At 41.8% G+C, this 15,340-nt stretch overlaps 1 protein-coding gene across 9 annotated transcripts in view; it reads right to left on the bottom strand.

Annotated features, from left to right (window-relative positions):
• The window catches only part of fat1a (FAT atypical cadherin 1a), an 81,697-nt gene extending 66,574 nt beyond the window's left edge, over positions 1–15,123 (bottom strand). For 8 of the 9 annotated variants that reach the window (XR_002746241.3, XR_002746242.3, XM_035949135.2 and 5 more), the window contains exons 1-2: positions 13,322–13,479; positions 8,578–11,867 (exon numbers count right to left, since the gene is read on the bottom strand). Coding sequence is in view for 7 of the 9 variants with exons in the window: in XM_035949135.2 (XP_035805028.2) it covers positions 8,578–11,839 (3,262 nt within the window). In the remaining 2 variants the exon portion in view is untranslated. Of the gene's footprint in view, positions 1–8,577; positions 11,868–13,321; positions 13,480–14,773 lie in introns of those variants that run through there. The other variant, XM_023272461.3, reaches the window with a different exon arrangement.
• Between the last annotated feature and the right edge of the window lie 217 nt (positions 15,124–15,340).

Here is a 15,340-nt window from a genome sequence, read left to right as displayed (position 1 = left end):
AACATACGTGGTAACAACAACAAACACAGTGTCATGGCGCTATTTATAGCAGTTCACTATTTTGAGAAATGTGCCTAATGCTCTTCTTGCTGACAGTTCATTGCTACTCTCTCGGCTGCACAGTAAATATGAAGCTGCAGCTAGCATCTCACTAACATTATATTTCTTGAGTCTTTGCTGGTTGCCTGGCAACCTAATGGCGACAACAGGACTCCAACAAGTTGAACCCAGCTAGCAGATACTCTGACACATAATTATCCCTAGAACCAACATGTTATTTGTACACTTCAGCTTTTCTATGGTTCAAACAAGCAAAATATTATTTACTAAAGCACTAACTTTATGATAGGTCTGTCACAGTCTCAAATAATTGCCTGAACTTCATTTTTGAGCTAACCAAGATAACTCTGCATGACTGTTCATTTTAACATTTCCATTCACCTGTTTAGTTGGGTAAAACTGTCAAATTCCAATCACTGTTTGCATGTTGCTTACCACCACTTGTACCGCCTTCTTATGCTATGCTAATGAGCTAACTGTTGATCTTAAGGCTTTTAACTGCATTTTGATGAGCATCTATTGACATTAGCGTAGTGGATCTAGTTGCAGAGTAGAACACCATCGCGTTGTTGTGGGCACATTTTGGTTTAAGGCCAAATGAAAAAGAAAAAGAGGCGAGTTTTTTGATTTGCAGCAAAAGGGTGGGTAGAATACCACTAACCTGACACTAAAAGAGACATATAATAAACAGAAAAAGACGATTCAATCATTGTTCATGAATATTTGTCTGATAATTAATTGTTAGCTAAATTTTTGGATCTTGACGGTCCTACTTTAGAGGTGCTGGTAAGCAGTTCCCTGCATGCATTAGCTAATCTGGCCAATGATAGTATCATATTTACGGTACGAACATGAGAGTGGTATGTTAAAGCAAGTATGCATCCTTCACAAAATGCTAAATGCATTGTATTACATGTGTTGACCTCCTATAGTTCTAAATATGTTAAGTCTATATGACCTTATTTCCCCTTACATGGGGAAACAAAGGCAAAAATGCCACTAAAATGGCCAACAAGTGGCTATGGGTATGATAGCTGACAAATAAATTTGCAAACTCTAATTGTCAGATGAAAATTTTTACTTTCCGTCGACATGGTTACAGCACAGTTTCATTGGTCGACAGATAAACTTACTTTTCCATCCTCACTTCACAGCACTTACAGTGTACTTGTGGTCAAGGCTATCACTTGACACAGCATGAAATTGGCTATAAATGCCAGAAACAGTAGCTTAAACTTGAATAAAAGGACAAAAGCATGTCAATATTTACACAGAGATATCCCCTAGTGAAGATGCTCTGTTGTGTCTATGGGGAAGAAGCTAATGTTTTCAAAACATCGCTGTTGTTTGCAGTACTTTGGGGCACTGATGCTGTTTAGCACCAGTGACTTGAAGTACCTAAAACTGACTTCCAAAGGGAGCAGCTACTGAAAGACAAACACTCTAAAATGCAAAATATGCAATACATCACCAGGAATAGAAAGTATAGATCTAATTCATGGGTGAGCGTGGCGTGACATAAATTAACACACAATGAGGCACGTCCTCTGCAGCAGCCAGCTCTAGGTTTCTTTAAAAAGATTTAATGGACTGAGAGAACAACATACTTTTAACTAGTCAAAGTGTGTTTTTCATTTAGCAACCTACAATCAACTTTGTCCCGCTGCACATTCCTGGTCCCATCTCCACAGTAACAGCACTCAAGCAAAGACTATTTGGAATCATGTGCCACTTTGCAGTCCAACTTTTATCTCAAACATATAGAAAATTAGGGACGCGGGGAAACAGCTACCACTTTAAAACCACACTGGATGCCAAAGGACTGACCATAAACAAGCACAAACGTACTCTCGTTCACGATTGTTAAGAATGTGTTTACTTTAATGTGGAGACAGTGGAAAAAGAAGTGAAGAACTGGCAATTTTTTTGTGTAAATGGAACAGGACTTTGCATCAAACTGTTTCATTTGCTCGCACAAAGAACGCTTTCACAGCACAGGCTGCAGACAAGTCCAAGTGAAAGGGCAATGCATATTTTATCCGACAAGAAAGGCCAACGCATACATTATACAATCAGCATCTGCGTCTTATGTAGACTCAACATGCTGCTCTGGTCAGCTGGTTTACCGGATAGCTTCACTTCAACAGAAGAAACAACTCGCTTTGACTACACTTTTAAATGAAGTTCTGTCTAGTTCTACATCATCTCTCCACCATAGAAACACAACCCTCAGCGACTTCCTTCTTGGAGAAATACACTGCTGTTCAAAAGTTTGAGTTCACCCTGGCAATTTCATAGTTACCGTGAAAATTCACACTTTCATTCATGTGCTAACATAACTGCACAAGGGTTTTCTAATCATCAATTAGCCTTTCAACACCATTAGCTAACACAATGTAGCATTAGAACACAGGAGTGATGGTTGCTGGAAATGTTCCTCTGTACCTCTATGTAGAGATATTCCATTAAAATCAGCCGTTTCCAGCTAAAATAGTCATTTACCACATTAACAATGTCTAGACTGTATTTCTGATTAAATTAATGGTATCATCATTGAAAAAAAACTGCTTTTCTTTGAAAAAATAAGGACATTTCTAAGTGACCCCAAACCTTTGAACAGTAGTGTATTAAATAAAAAAAAGAAAAAATATAGACACAAGAGTTGTATATGTACATTTATATGATCAAAGACTCATTTGACTAAGTTTCATTTTTGGGGGAATAAAATTTCAATGATATTGGTAGACATGAATTTTCTGGTATTGTAGTAATCATACTTTTGAGTAGAGACACAAAAGTAGGTTAGGCGATATTAAAAGGAAAGTATAGTAATCTAACTAATATACACTATTGTTCAAAAGTTTGGGGTGACTTAGAAATGTCCTTATTTTTGAAAGAAGTTTTGTTCAATGAAGATAACATTAAATGAATCAGAAATACAGTGTAGACATTGTTAATGTGGTAAATGACTATCCTCACTGGAAACAGCTGATTTTTAATGGAATATCTCCATAGGGGTACAGAGGAACATTTCCAGCAACCATCACTCCTGTGTTCTAATGCTACATTGTGTTAGCTAATGGTGTTGAAAGGCTAATTGATGATTAGAAAACCCTTGTGCAATTATGTTAGCACATGAATAAAAGTGTGAGTTTTCATGGAAACTATGAAATTGCCTGGGTGAGCCCAAACTTTTGAACGGTAGTGTATAAAATAGTAAATATAGGTTCTAAGTCAACCCTTTAGCGACACTATTCTGACTCAGGTCCAGCACATCATCCCCTCTTCATACATGAAACAAATTAGCGGTTTCCACTGTTTGTCTACAGATATTCCTAAGTGTAGATTCTTTAGTGCCAGCCACTTGTCCCAAATCCTTTAATTTAAACTCTCAAGATGATTTCCACCTCATATCACTGCATCCTGCAGCATGGAAGTTTTCGCAGAAGGTTTCATTAAAAGTGCTGAAAAAGGCCTCCCGGGATGGCGGCTCTTTCCCCTCTGACTTATCTCTGACTTTCATGCAGCCGTCTGCGTGGGCTTTTGATCAATTAGGACGCACCTTCCTGATTTGCACAGTCTTTAGTTATTCCAGACAAAGCCAAATGAAAAGACAGTTACTCACCGGCAATAAAAAGCCCCTACTCTTTGGAATCTGTTGGCTGATGTAAGGTGTGTCAGGCTGAGTCAGGTGTGCTCTGAGGAGTGGAGACTTGCCCAGGTTCATCGTGATAAGCACTTTTTATTGCCGTTTCGATTAGGAGTGGAGGTTGACCTGAAATGGGTTCATGTGTTTTCGCCTCTATATTACTTCAGCTTTTAGTAATGTATATCTTTTTTCATGGTTTCAAAGACTTTAGCCTTCATAAGCACAGAAATATCCCCATAGTTGACTCTGCAAAAGCACATGCTTCTATTGAAATGCTCAATTTGTGCAGTGTGTGAAATTTGAGGAGTTCTAATCCTCACAACTTTCCCCAGCACTGACCCACATACCATGTGTAGTTCTCTACTGGATTAACCTACAACCATGCAGTTTGCTGAGCAACCTTAGGGGTTACATCCAGCCCAGCATTTCCTTAAAATGTGTTTCAGTGATTTTAGAGCCAAAGCTGCAAAGCCTTGTTAAAGAGGAAATGGGTTTATAGAAGAAAAAAAAAAAAATGGGAATCACTAAATCAACCATTTGCCACACTCAGACTCTTCAAAATTGCCATCTGCCCTTGAAAACCTATCTCATCTGACCTCTAGGGCTCAGACACATAAAACAGTAGCCGACCACTCATGGCATAAAAGCCCTCACAAGTAGAGTGTATGCTTCCTTCACAGCAAAACTGTGGAGAAACAAAGAACACTAGTGTCTCACGCAGGAGAAACTCTCACAAACTGAGACATAGAGTATTCCTCACAGTTCAAATGAACAAACCAGGACAAAAATCTGATAGTAGATTTTACAGCTTTATATACAAGGGTGGTTAAAGGCTCATTGCTATGATGTGCATCCTGCTTGGCATTTTCACACTTCCAATACTGCTTTAGAATCCCTTTTCTTTGCTCTTGATTTAATTTGTTTGCCAGTGCTCACAAAAAAATACATTAAAATCAAAACCAAAATTGGAAGCATTACCTTAATAGCATTTCCAAAACGCGAATAAGGGATATGGAATACTGGTTTGGAATTATGGTGTGGATAAATTAGATCTAAAATGTGAAACAAATAGTGAAACAAATGTAAGCCTACTTTTGGCCTATATAATGAAAAGTATGTATAAATCTTTTAGCATAGCCAAGCTCAGTTTTGTGGCTCTTACTGACATCTACTGTGTTTGGTCCCCATCGATCAAAAATTGCGTAACTATTATCAAATTTTCCCATTTAAGCCAAGAGTGGTATATTTGGTCCACAGCATGAGAAAGGGCACAGAAAAGAGTCTCGATAAGAGTACTTTTAAATTAATATGGCAGCACTCCAACGACCACAGAGCTCTTAATAACAGAGAGAATGTCTGGACAAACAGTTGCCATGGACTCCCTGAGCGGTCCGACGGAAAGGAACGATAACTGAGGAAGAGGACGTGGCTGGCATTCAAGGGCTTTCATTTACTGGACAACAGGATGGTATTCAATAAACAGCAATAATGGGCGCCACTTTTAAATTTAGTCGCCGCGTCTCAAACAAATAACTTGTTTGTTCCTTACATGGTTTGGGAACGTCAGTCTAGTGGGTAAAAAGCACAGCCTGTTTGCCTGTTTGAAAATACATCCTTTGTTTGGATTTGTTAGATACACCTACTCTACGAGATCCACTATACTTGCATCAACCCACGTAATAGCATTACTGTTACTGTGTTATTGTGGATGTCATTATAAGAGGACCAGCTCAGAGAATGGTGGGTTATAAACGAGCAAAATACGTCAACATGGATGAAGACTGACTGATGTAGTCGTATCAAACACGTGTGCATGGGTTTAGGATTACAAACATCAAATAAAAGAGGGGAAAAAAAACTTCACTAGACTTTTTCACTCCTTCCCACATGGAAAAACTAATTTCATAACTGAAGGTGTGTGGCTCCTGGCAGTTTTCCTCACGCCACTTATTCATTTGTTTTCTAAGTTTAAACCATTTTAAAACATTCTGGCTACGATTCACAACATGCAGCTGCAGCGCTGAATATATAGCGGGATGTGCACCCGTGCTTATAGTTTCCTGTTGGAAGCATAATATTCTAAACGCATATGGCAGCTTAACTAACCACACCCTTCATCTAGTGAAATCATAGGAGGGGCATTACCACCTTGGCTGTATTTAGTTGTCTACTGACCTCAGATGTAATCCATAATGACAGGACCCAGCCCAGGACAATCCTATCATTGCAACTCTTGATAATCACTTAATATATGCTTCTGGGATTAAGTAGGACATCAAACCAGGCTCTTTGCTCTGCACGAGATGTTGAGTTAGATGTAGATGCCAGTTGCAGGCCTGCATGTGGCTCCATCAAGACTAATGCTGCAGTTTAGGATTGGACAGTATGATAGTAATAAGGAACACCGCGGCATTTAGAAATCCCGATATGATCAGTCGAAAGTAGCGATCGACTGATATGGTTATTCCAGGGTCAATAATTATGCCAATTACTGGCAATCTTAAAAGGCAGAAAACCAATATTTGGAACGGATTTACATTAAATGTGATATTTTAACAGCATATGAGAGCAGAGAATCTGTCATTCATAAACAGACTTTTTCATTAACAACAGTGACTATAACTGAATGTGTAAAATAGAATTAGGAGTCATTAAATTAGGATGCTCTCAACTGAGACTGATCAGTTTGTCTCCTGTAATTGCATCTGCTTCTTCTGTGTTTTCTTAATCTTTCAGCATTATTACTGTTTCAGGTTAATTTGTGGCTACATTCTAACTTAGCCGCTAGCCATTAGTATAGCATTAGCCAATGTCAGAGTAGATAATTTCCTGGTTTGTGTTTCTTGTTCAGTTTTTACAGACTTTTTAAACTTTTCTGAGACGACAGACAGAGAGAGAAGGCTGCATCAGACCTGAAGTAACACACTTAATTTATCAATAATCAGTCAATGAAACTACAGATAATCGGGAAATATAATAAGACCAAATAATATAATTGGTCTATTCCTAGTCAAAAGATATAATAACATAACAGAGAAGTTAATGTATTATAGTGCAAAACACGTGCCATTAAGTGGAATATGCAGGCAGTCAAAGCAAAAATTTGTAGTATTCTGGGTTCACCAGGTTACACATCAAACCATTACTGTTCAGGTTTCTCGATGAAAAACCCAAGTAGTGTACTTTAAGTGCAGCATTTGAATAAACAGTCTGCACAACAGGGAATACAGTTATCCGACAGCACTCCCAACTACAATCAAAGTGATTGTCAAGTTTATATGTAGGATTTAATGAGGCTAAATTATTCAGCGTTATTTTTTTATTTTTTTTTTTTTATAAAAGCTCAGATTTCTACCACGTTCTGCCAAACTCTGACAAAACTGCTTTAGCGTTAAATTATTACAACAGGCAAGGAATTATTTGAAGATAGAAATGGCTGATTTTCTCTTCATTCACAGATCAAGATGAAACAAAAGCATCTAATCCCAGTAACTCATGCCCCAGTGATTGGTATTAAACAGCAATGAATGCTGTTACAATGTCATACATGTACAATAATGCTTCTCCATTCTATTTTGTTTCACACAATACAACTTGATGATGTGTTGCTGAGATATTAGGGTATGAGAAACAAAAAACACTACTGCAGCCCATCTTAAATCTGCACTATTTCCTGCAAAATCCAACTTCCATTAAAGTCCGTCAAGCACGACAATGGGAAGAAACTGAATTGAAACAGTTTCTCTCGAAAGCAGGCAGTCACTAGTCGAACTTCTAAATATCCCGGCATCTCTCTTCATAAAACAAAATCTTATTACAAATCAGATATCCAGCCACTACCACAGAAATAATCACAAACACACCAGAGCTGACAAACAGCCCTGGAGGACGCATCCTTCATAAAGGCTCATCTCCTCGTGCTAAATTTACCAGGCAGAAGAAAGGATTTCCCAACAGGTTCACTGAGGAGACTTCCTGTCAATTTATGAATAATTCACATATATCCAATTCTTAATAAACATTAACCTAAAGATAGCAACCACTTTAACAACAGTAAAAGTCAGCAGCTGACTGATAAATCGCATTTACTGCTTCCTGATGTGAGTATGAAACTTTGAGGTTACATGTGCCAAGAGAAATCAATGTATTATGCATTAAGTTTCACTGCCTCATTTAGACATTAAATATGCATAGTGCAGAGAGAAATTTAATTCCATGTGGGGGAAAAAAGTCACATTAAGCCGCCCAAGAATGTGGTTACCAAGTTTAAAAGCGAGGGCAGTGAGCCAGGTCCAAAACATCCAACTCAGGTGATTGCTGGGTTTGGGGTAGGAACTCCTAGAATTCTAGACTGCTTATTTTGGGCTAATTCTCATCATTCTGGGCAGCTGGGCAAGTATTAACATATTTTTCTGCAATACAATAATAAATTCACAACCATCCTGTAAAAATGCAGTTGTAAAAAACATTTTAAAAGCCATCAAAATATCTTACCTTAGGGCAAACTGATTTGACCGTTTCTAAATTGAAACTATTCTATAAAGGTGTGTAGAGTGAGAGCACAGCCGGAGAAAAAGAGGAGGGTGAAAATACTTTAGTTCTTAGTACCACAGCCACTACTCTGGAATTTCCACACAGGTCTGAGAGACAGCTGGTCCATCTGTTCCTGCCCTCGATTCTCCCAAAGAAAAAATGACTGGAACCAGGAACTTCACTTGTCTCTTAGAAGACTCCCTTACCTCATTGTTCCACACAGCGGGACATGCCTGAATAAACTCTTGCTGCATAAAACTTTCCTTAGGCTGATGCACGCCAGTTTCACACATTTACACAGGCTTCACATATAACTATTGAATAAAGAGACTCACCAGTTTCCTCATCAATGGAGAAAATCCCCAGGCCGGACCCGTCTCGTATGGAGTATCGGATCTCTCCATCCCGTCCTCTGTCTTCATCCTCAGCTGCTACAGTCATCACAGAAGTCCCGATGAGTGCATCCTCTTTTATAAATCCCTTTTCCACAAACGATCGGAACAATGGCCTGTAGAGATTTTCATTCACATCCACCACGTCCACCTCAATGAAGCAGGTTGATGACAAAGATATGGGCTTCCCCTTGTCTTTAGCTTTCGCAGTCAGATTATACACCTGTTTGGTCTCGTAATCTAGATTCTGAACAATCCGCAGAGCACCACTGAGCTTGTCTACCTCGAACTTGTCATCTCCGTTGTCAATAAGGCTGTATCGTACCTGACTGGAGGGTCCAACATCGGGGTCATGGGCCTCCAGCCACATAATTACAGTACCGATAGGAAGGTCTTCCCTCACCTTGATGCGGTAATTGGGAGGAACAAATTTAGGTGGATTATCGTTCACATCTTCCAAGGTGATTTTAAGTGGCACCGTGGACACTAGCTGAGGTTCGTGCACTGCCTGGTCACGTGCCGTGATTTTCAAGACATGAACCGGATGGAGTTCACGATCCAACGGTTTCGTCACAGTCACCACACCGGTCAGTTCATTGATGACAAAATGATCTGTTCCTCCCAAAATGGAATACTTGACATTTCCATTATCACCTTGATCCTTGTCTGTTGAGTCCACCTGGATAATTTCTGTCCCGACAGGTGTACTCTCGCTTATTTCAACTGAATAAGAGTCTTGCAAAAACTGAGGGCTGTTATCGTTAGCATCTAAGATTTTAACATCCAAGAGGCGCGATGAGGATTTCTGTGGTATCCCCAGATCGTAAACTGTAATGTTGAGTGTGTAATGGTCTGTTGTTTCCCGGTCAAGAGGAGAGTAAATCAAAAGCCAACCAGTTTCCATATCTACAATAAAGCGGCTTTCTGCGTCTCCTCCTGAGATAACATACACTAGTTTCCCATTGAAGCCACTGTCTGAGTCTGTGGCACTTAAATGAACAATCCGGGCCCCAACAGGCAGGTCCTCTTTAACTTCTATTACACTTGGGAAAGACTCTGCGAACTGAGGAGTGTAACGGTTGACTGAGTGAATGTCCATAAAGTTGTCATCTGGCTCGGTCTGTGTGTGGATTTTGCTGCCCTGAAGTAGCTTCTCTGCCAACATGGTAGCGACACCAGTTTCAACACACTTTAACTGGACAGGCTTGCGTGCCGTGATGACAGTTATGTTCATCATCATTGGCCGGGTCTCGTGTTCGCCGTCGGTCGCAATGATTTGCAAACTATGAAAGGACACTTTAGCTGCCTCTCCCTCACTCAGCGTATGCTTCAGTGAAAGCATGCCAGAGTTTGGGTTCAGTTCAAACAGATCAAGATCGTTCCCAGCTTTAATATAGTACCGTACTAGCTGCAGTTCGTCCGCATCTATGGCGGACGTCGTTGTTATCTGCTCTCCTACGCCGTGATCTCTTGGCACGGTCACTTCACAGTCTACATTTTCAAACAAGGGCTTGTTGTCATTCAGGTTATTCAGTGTTATGGTGACTGATGCCTCCACCTCTCTTCTGAAAGGGGATCCCCAATCTGAAGCCCTGACTTTAATATTGTAAATCCTGGGCATAAGCTCATAATCTAGGACCTCCGAGGTACTGATGACGCCAGAGAAATAGTCAATGACAAATGGCTGGGGACTGAGATTGGTGATACTGTAAGTCACATAGCCATTTTCCCCTCTGTCGAGATCAGTGGCCTTAACTGTGATCACACTGGTCCCTATGGGCACATTCTCATCAACGCTGGCCTTGTAAGATGTCTGCTGGAACTCAGGTGCATTGTTGTTTACATCAATCACATCAACGATGACTTTTGTTGTTGCTTTTTTGTCACTGGTGACCACATCTAGCTCAAACTGTGAGGAAGCATCAGCATTGATTGGACCTGCAGTGCTGATTAGGCCAGTATCTGGATTGATGGCAAATTTGCTCTTGTCGGATTTGTGTCTAAAAGCATATTTTAGATGTGGATACTTTGGCATAGCTGTTACCATAGTGACAGGTGTGTGAAGAGGTGCAAATTCGCTCAGATTGACTCTGTAAATGGCCTCATCAAAAATGGGAGGGCCCACTTTGAACTGTGCAGAAGCGACATGCACCAGTTTAGTAGATGAAAACTGGGGCGGGCTGCCTTTGTCCTTTGCCTGTAAAGTGAGGTTGTATCCAAAAGGCTGGCTGTCCCAGTCTACATCTTTCACCGCTTTGATTTTATACTCCTTGCTCCCAGGGCTGGTTCTTACAGCCTTGAACTGCTGAAGAGGGTCACCAGCCACGATGCTCAGCGATGCTATCTCTCCATTTGGTCCATGGTCGTTGTCCTCCACCGTCACAATGGCGTAGGTGGGGTCGTGGTCAGCATCAGAGGGGGCTAAGGTCACTGCAGTGATCACAGGAGCATGCTCATTAGCCTGCTCCACTCTCACTGTAAGCTTGGCCATGCTGCTGAAACCGCTGCTGCCGTACAGCTTCATGCCTCTGTCCACGGCAAGGATCTCCAACTCGTACAGCTTCGTCTCAGAGTAGTCGAGTTTGCTGGTCAGCGTCACCACGCCGCTCGTTGGATGAACCGCAAACATGTCCGTCCACTCTCTGAAGCTATAGTAGTACTCTCCATTCGTACCGATGTCTGCATCAGTTGCCGTGACCTTGGCCACACTGGAGCGTATGGCCGTGTTCTCTGGCAGAGAGATGCTGTAGGATGTTGGTGAGAAGAGAGGCCTCAGATCATTGGTGTCCAGTACCTGCACCTTAACTCTGGTGCGACACTCTAAATTAGTGCCCCTCTCTGAAGCTTTAACAGTCAGAATGTAGTGATCTTTAACCTCCCGGTTCAGAATGGCAGTGCTGCCTCCTTTGGTCCTTATCCGCAGAAAGCTGAAATCTCCCAGCAGGTAGTCCTCTGCTTTGAACAGGTTCTCATTGTCTCCAGAGATGATTTTGTACCGTATCTCCCACGTTGGGTCTGTGATGTAGATCCCCATCTTGGTGTGACTCTCTAAGTAAGTCTTAGCAGCAGAGTTCTCGTATATGGTGGCGTTGTAAACAGAGTGGGTGAATAGCATGGAGGCTGCCCTCACCATCCTTTGGTTCCCTGTGCAACCACAGAGGAGCTGCAGCAGCAGCACAAGCAGTGGAACCAAGTGCTTCCCCATTATCGTACCGTGATCTTCACAGAACCACCTAGGGAAAAAAAGACCATCAAATTTTAGTGTATGCAAACAATTAGTAGATGACAACTGCAATTAAACAACTAAAAAATAATAATAAATAAGCATTTGTTACTGTCACTCTCAGTGTGAGCAACCTGGGAAAACAGCCAAAATGTCACGACAGCTGATGGCCAGGCTAATAAACAGATAAATAGGTTCCATGTGGGGGAGAAAAAAAAAAGATGAAGCAGAGCAGGCAGTCAGGTGATGAGATCTGAAGCAGCACAGCTCCCATGTCTGCACAATGCCATATGCTAAGTACGTGCACTTCACAGCAGAGGAGCCTCATTTCTGCAAGAATCCTCTGAAGTAAAAGCTGAGGCAACATATAAACAGCAAAATGTTTCATTTCCTTGTTGAACCCAAAAAAATAATATATATGTTTACTCTTGTATAGAAATGCAATAAATTATATTTCTGCTCATCAGTTGGGAATTCAACATCTAATTCAATGAAAACATCACTACAACAGCAGGTCAGAAGCGATACTGGACTTTTCTTGCAGTTCTAATACAGGAAAAAAAATAACGCGCAGAGGTGACTCAAATATCAAAGTGCTCTTTATATTTTCATCCAAGTGCAATCAAGACTGAAACCAGAGAGAGATGACTGTGAAAGTGGTTGAAAATTGGAGATTCATGCGTTTACAGCCGCTTTACAACGTCTCCTGCTCTGCGTGGGAGTCCGTACAAAGACTCATAAAAAAAAAACGAGGCGCTGCGCAGGAGAGCTTTCTGCAATAACAACAAAAAAAGCTTCAGTATTTACCTTTGGCGTGTCCAAATGACCACAGCAGGGTTTCGATATTCGGGTTTTATGCGGGTTAATAAGTTACAGCCTGAAGCACCTTCAATCCCAAACTATAGCCTGCAGGTACAAAAGAACCGTCTGCTAGAGGGCGACCATTGTAGAAATTCAAACTTTAACTTGTGGCTTTTTTTTTTGGATACGTGCGCCAAAAACTAAATTGGGCTTTGGTTCCATTTATTCCTGTGCATCCTCTAACCTGAGAGCCACTGTTATTGTGGGGAAAAAAAGTTGCGGAAAATAAAGTTAGGTGCCTCGAGTCTGTTCCATTTCTAACCCCATCCCCCAACTAAGAGCCATTCACTTCTTGAAACGATGGCAGCCGAGCGCAAAGCTCAGATTTGCTTGAGGGGAGAGAAGAAAAAAAAAACACCTTTGCAACACAAAAAAAACGCTTAAACTGCTCCCAGAATGAACGCAGGTGATCGAAAAATTCTACTTTCTGGAGGCTAAACTTCTCCAAAGAGGCAGAGAAAGCGGCAGTAGCTGGTTTCTTTCGGCTCACAATAGCAGACCGAAGCGATCGCAACTTTTTTCCACGTTAGAGATGCCGACGTTAAACCGACGCTCACTCAGAGAAAAAAAAAACCAAAGGTAAATAAAAGGCGAGTCACGTACCTTTTTCTATCATTAATCTCATAGATTGGGAGGCTTTGGGTGTAGTTTGTGTAGTCCAAATCTCGGCATGGTAATCTACGTGGACTCGCTGTGTGCTCTCCGTTAGTCCATCTGCCAGCAGCCTCTCCGCTGCCTCACCGCTTCCCTGCTTTCTCTCCCACTCCGGAGCTGCCCGGTATCTCTCCGCGCTGCGCACGCCCGGATCTACTTCTCGGCTGGCAGCAGGAGGAAAAAAATCCTCTGAACCCTCATCCACTTTTATTATCATGTGCAATCATTCCAGACCAGGAAGGGCTTCAGGAGCTGCCACTTCACCCTTTAAGATTTTTATTACGATGCTGTTAATTAGTAAAACTTTCTACTTTTTAATCCACTTCCAATCACTCATGAGATGCGTAATGGGATTTTCAATATCTATCTATATATATATGTTCAGTGTTTCCTTCAGCTTTTCTTATCAGTACAATCATCTAAATTGTACTAACCTGCAACAATGGCCCTTGAAGGTGGAGCACTGCACACTGAGATAGCCTTACAAAGGATTAAAACCTTCCCACTAACCCAATGTTCACCCCTCCAGCTGCAGCCCACCACTTATCCAGCCCACCTTGACAGGTTATTTTTGCGCATGACCTCCCGGCTCGTAACAAAGCAACAATATCATTTCCAATTAGGTGCTCATTTACGCGGGCTCTGCTGAAAAATGACCCCCGAATTCACATCATAATTTTGTTGTCAGCGTAAAAATGTAAAAAAAAAAAACTCGTTTTGGAAATGAAGTCGCAGTTCAGGGCTTCCCTGATGATGATAAATAGTCTAATAACACTTGCAAATGCGCAGCTCCCCGCGCCAGTTGTTGCATTTTTGTGTGTTTTAACATCAATTTCTTGGGATGATTTTCTCATTATTATCATTCTATGATGTTATTGTTTTTCTAATATCCGGGATTAGGCTGACAGTAAAGTGGCCAGCAGTGCGTCCCGGGGGTCTGGGGTTTGGCATTAGAGCAGGGTGACTGATAGTGGGAGTGAATTCACCCCCCCACCCCACCACACACACACACACAGTCACATCATGATGCTTCCTCACACCAGAGCTGCACTACCTTCCCCTCTCGACGCGCTCACGGGAGTGTGGCTGCTATGCGATTGATGGCGCTGTCTCACTGCTCTTGCCCGGACTGCAGTGCTCCAGCTGGTGCGCCCGCAGAAAGCCTGTGCTTGCATGCAGCCTTGACAACTTGTCAACATGTCCTGCTCCTGTGTGTCTGTGTGTGGGTTGCGTGCGGAAAGCGTGCGTATTTGCGCATGTGGTTATTTTGGCACAAGTCGAACGAGAACGCTCACTTTTTCTTCTTTGAAAGACGCTTTGAGTTGATTCCAAAGTTTTAAAGAGTGGGTTAAAAAAATCAACTTGAAACAAAATCTTCTGATTTGATTCAACGCTACTCACCAGACCAGCTGGACGACCGCTGGCTGTCGCTCCAAACTTCCCCCTTCACATAAATCCTGGGGAAATATATTTCGTGTGCATCTCTCGGATGAGGGAGGCTTCTGTTCGTATGAATCCGTCACTTTGTTGCTCTTCTTCAGTCCCTCAGAGGTTCAGAGCTGCTTGGAGTCATCACACATGGTGGCTCGGTAGAGTAAAAGCTGAAGGCTACGCTCAGCCTCGCTCCTCTCCTCCACAACGGCTCAGGTGCAGAGTGGCATAGTGTTGCTGCCTTCAGGTGATGTCGGAAATATCGCAACCCCGATAGGAGCGCGCACGCAGACAAAAATAGTAAAGACACAGCAACGTCCGGATTTTCTTGCCTCCTGCTCTGTCCTTCGGAAAAGTAAGAGGACTGCTGGAAGTAGGGGGGCGGAGTGAGAGGAAGTCACATCAACAACTGATGGTGAAAGTGATGATTCTCAGGCTATTGTCAGATAAATCCCACTTAGCCTAATGAATCAATTAAAATTGTATGCTGCATATTTTTCTGCTGATGATTTTTTTTAACACAAGCATTTAAAAGAT

The sequence above is a fragment of the Amphiprion ocellaris genome, chromosome 4 (assembly GCF_022539595.1).
Source record: "Amphiprion ocellaris isolate individual 3 ecotype Okinawa chromosome 4, ASM2253959v1, whole genome shotgun sequence".
Taxonomy (NCBI): domain Eukaryota; kingdom Metazoa; phylum Chordata; class Actinopteri; family Pomacentridae; genus Amphiprion; species Amphiprion ocellaris.
This window is presented reverse-complemented; position numbering and strand designations above follow the sequence as displayed.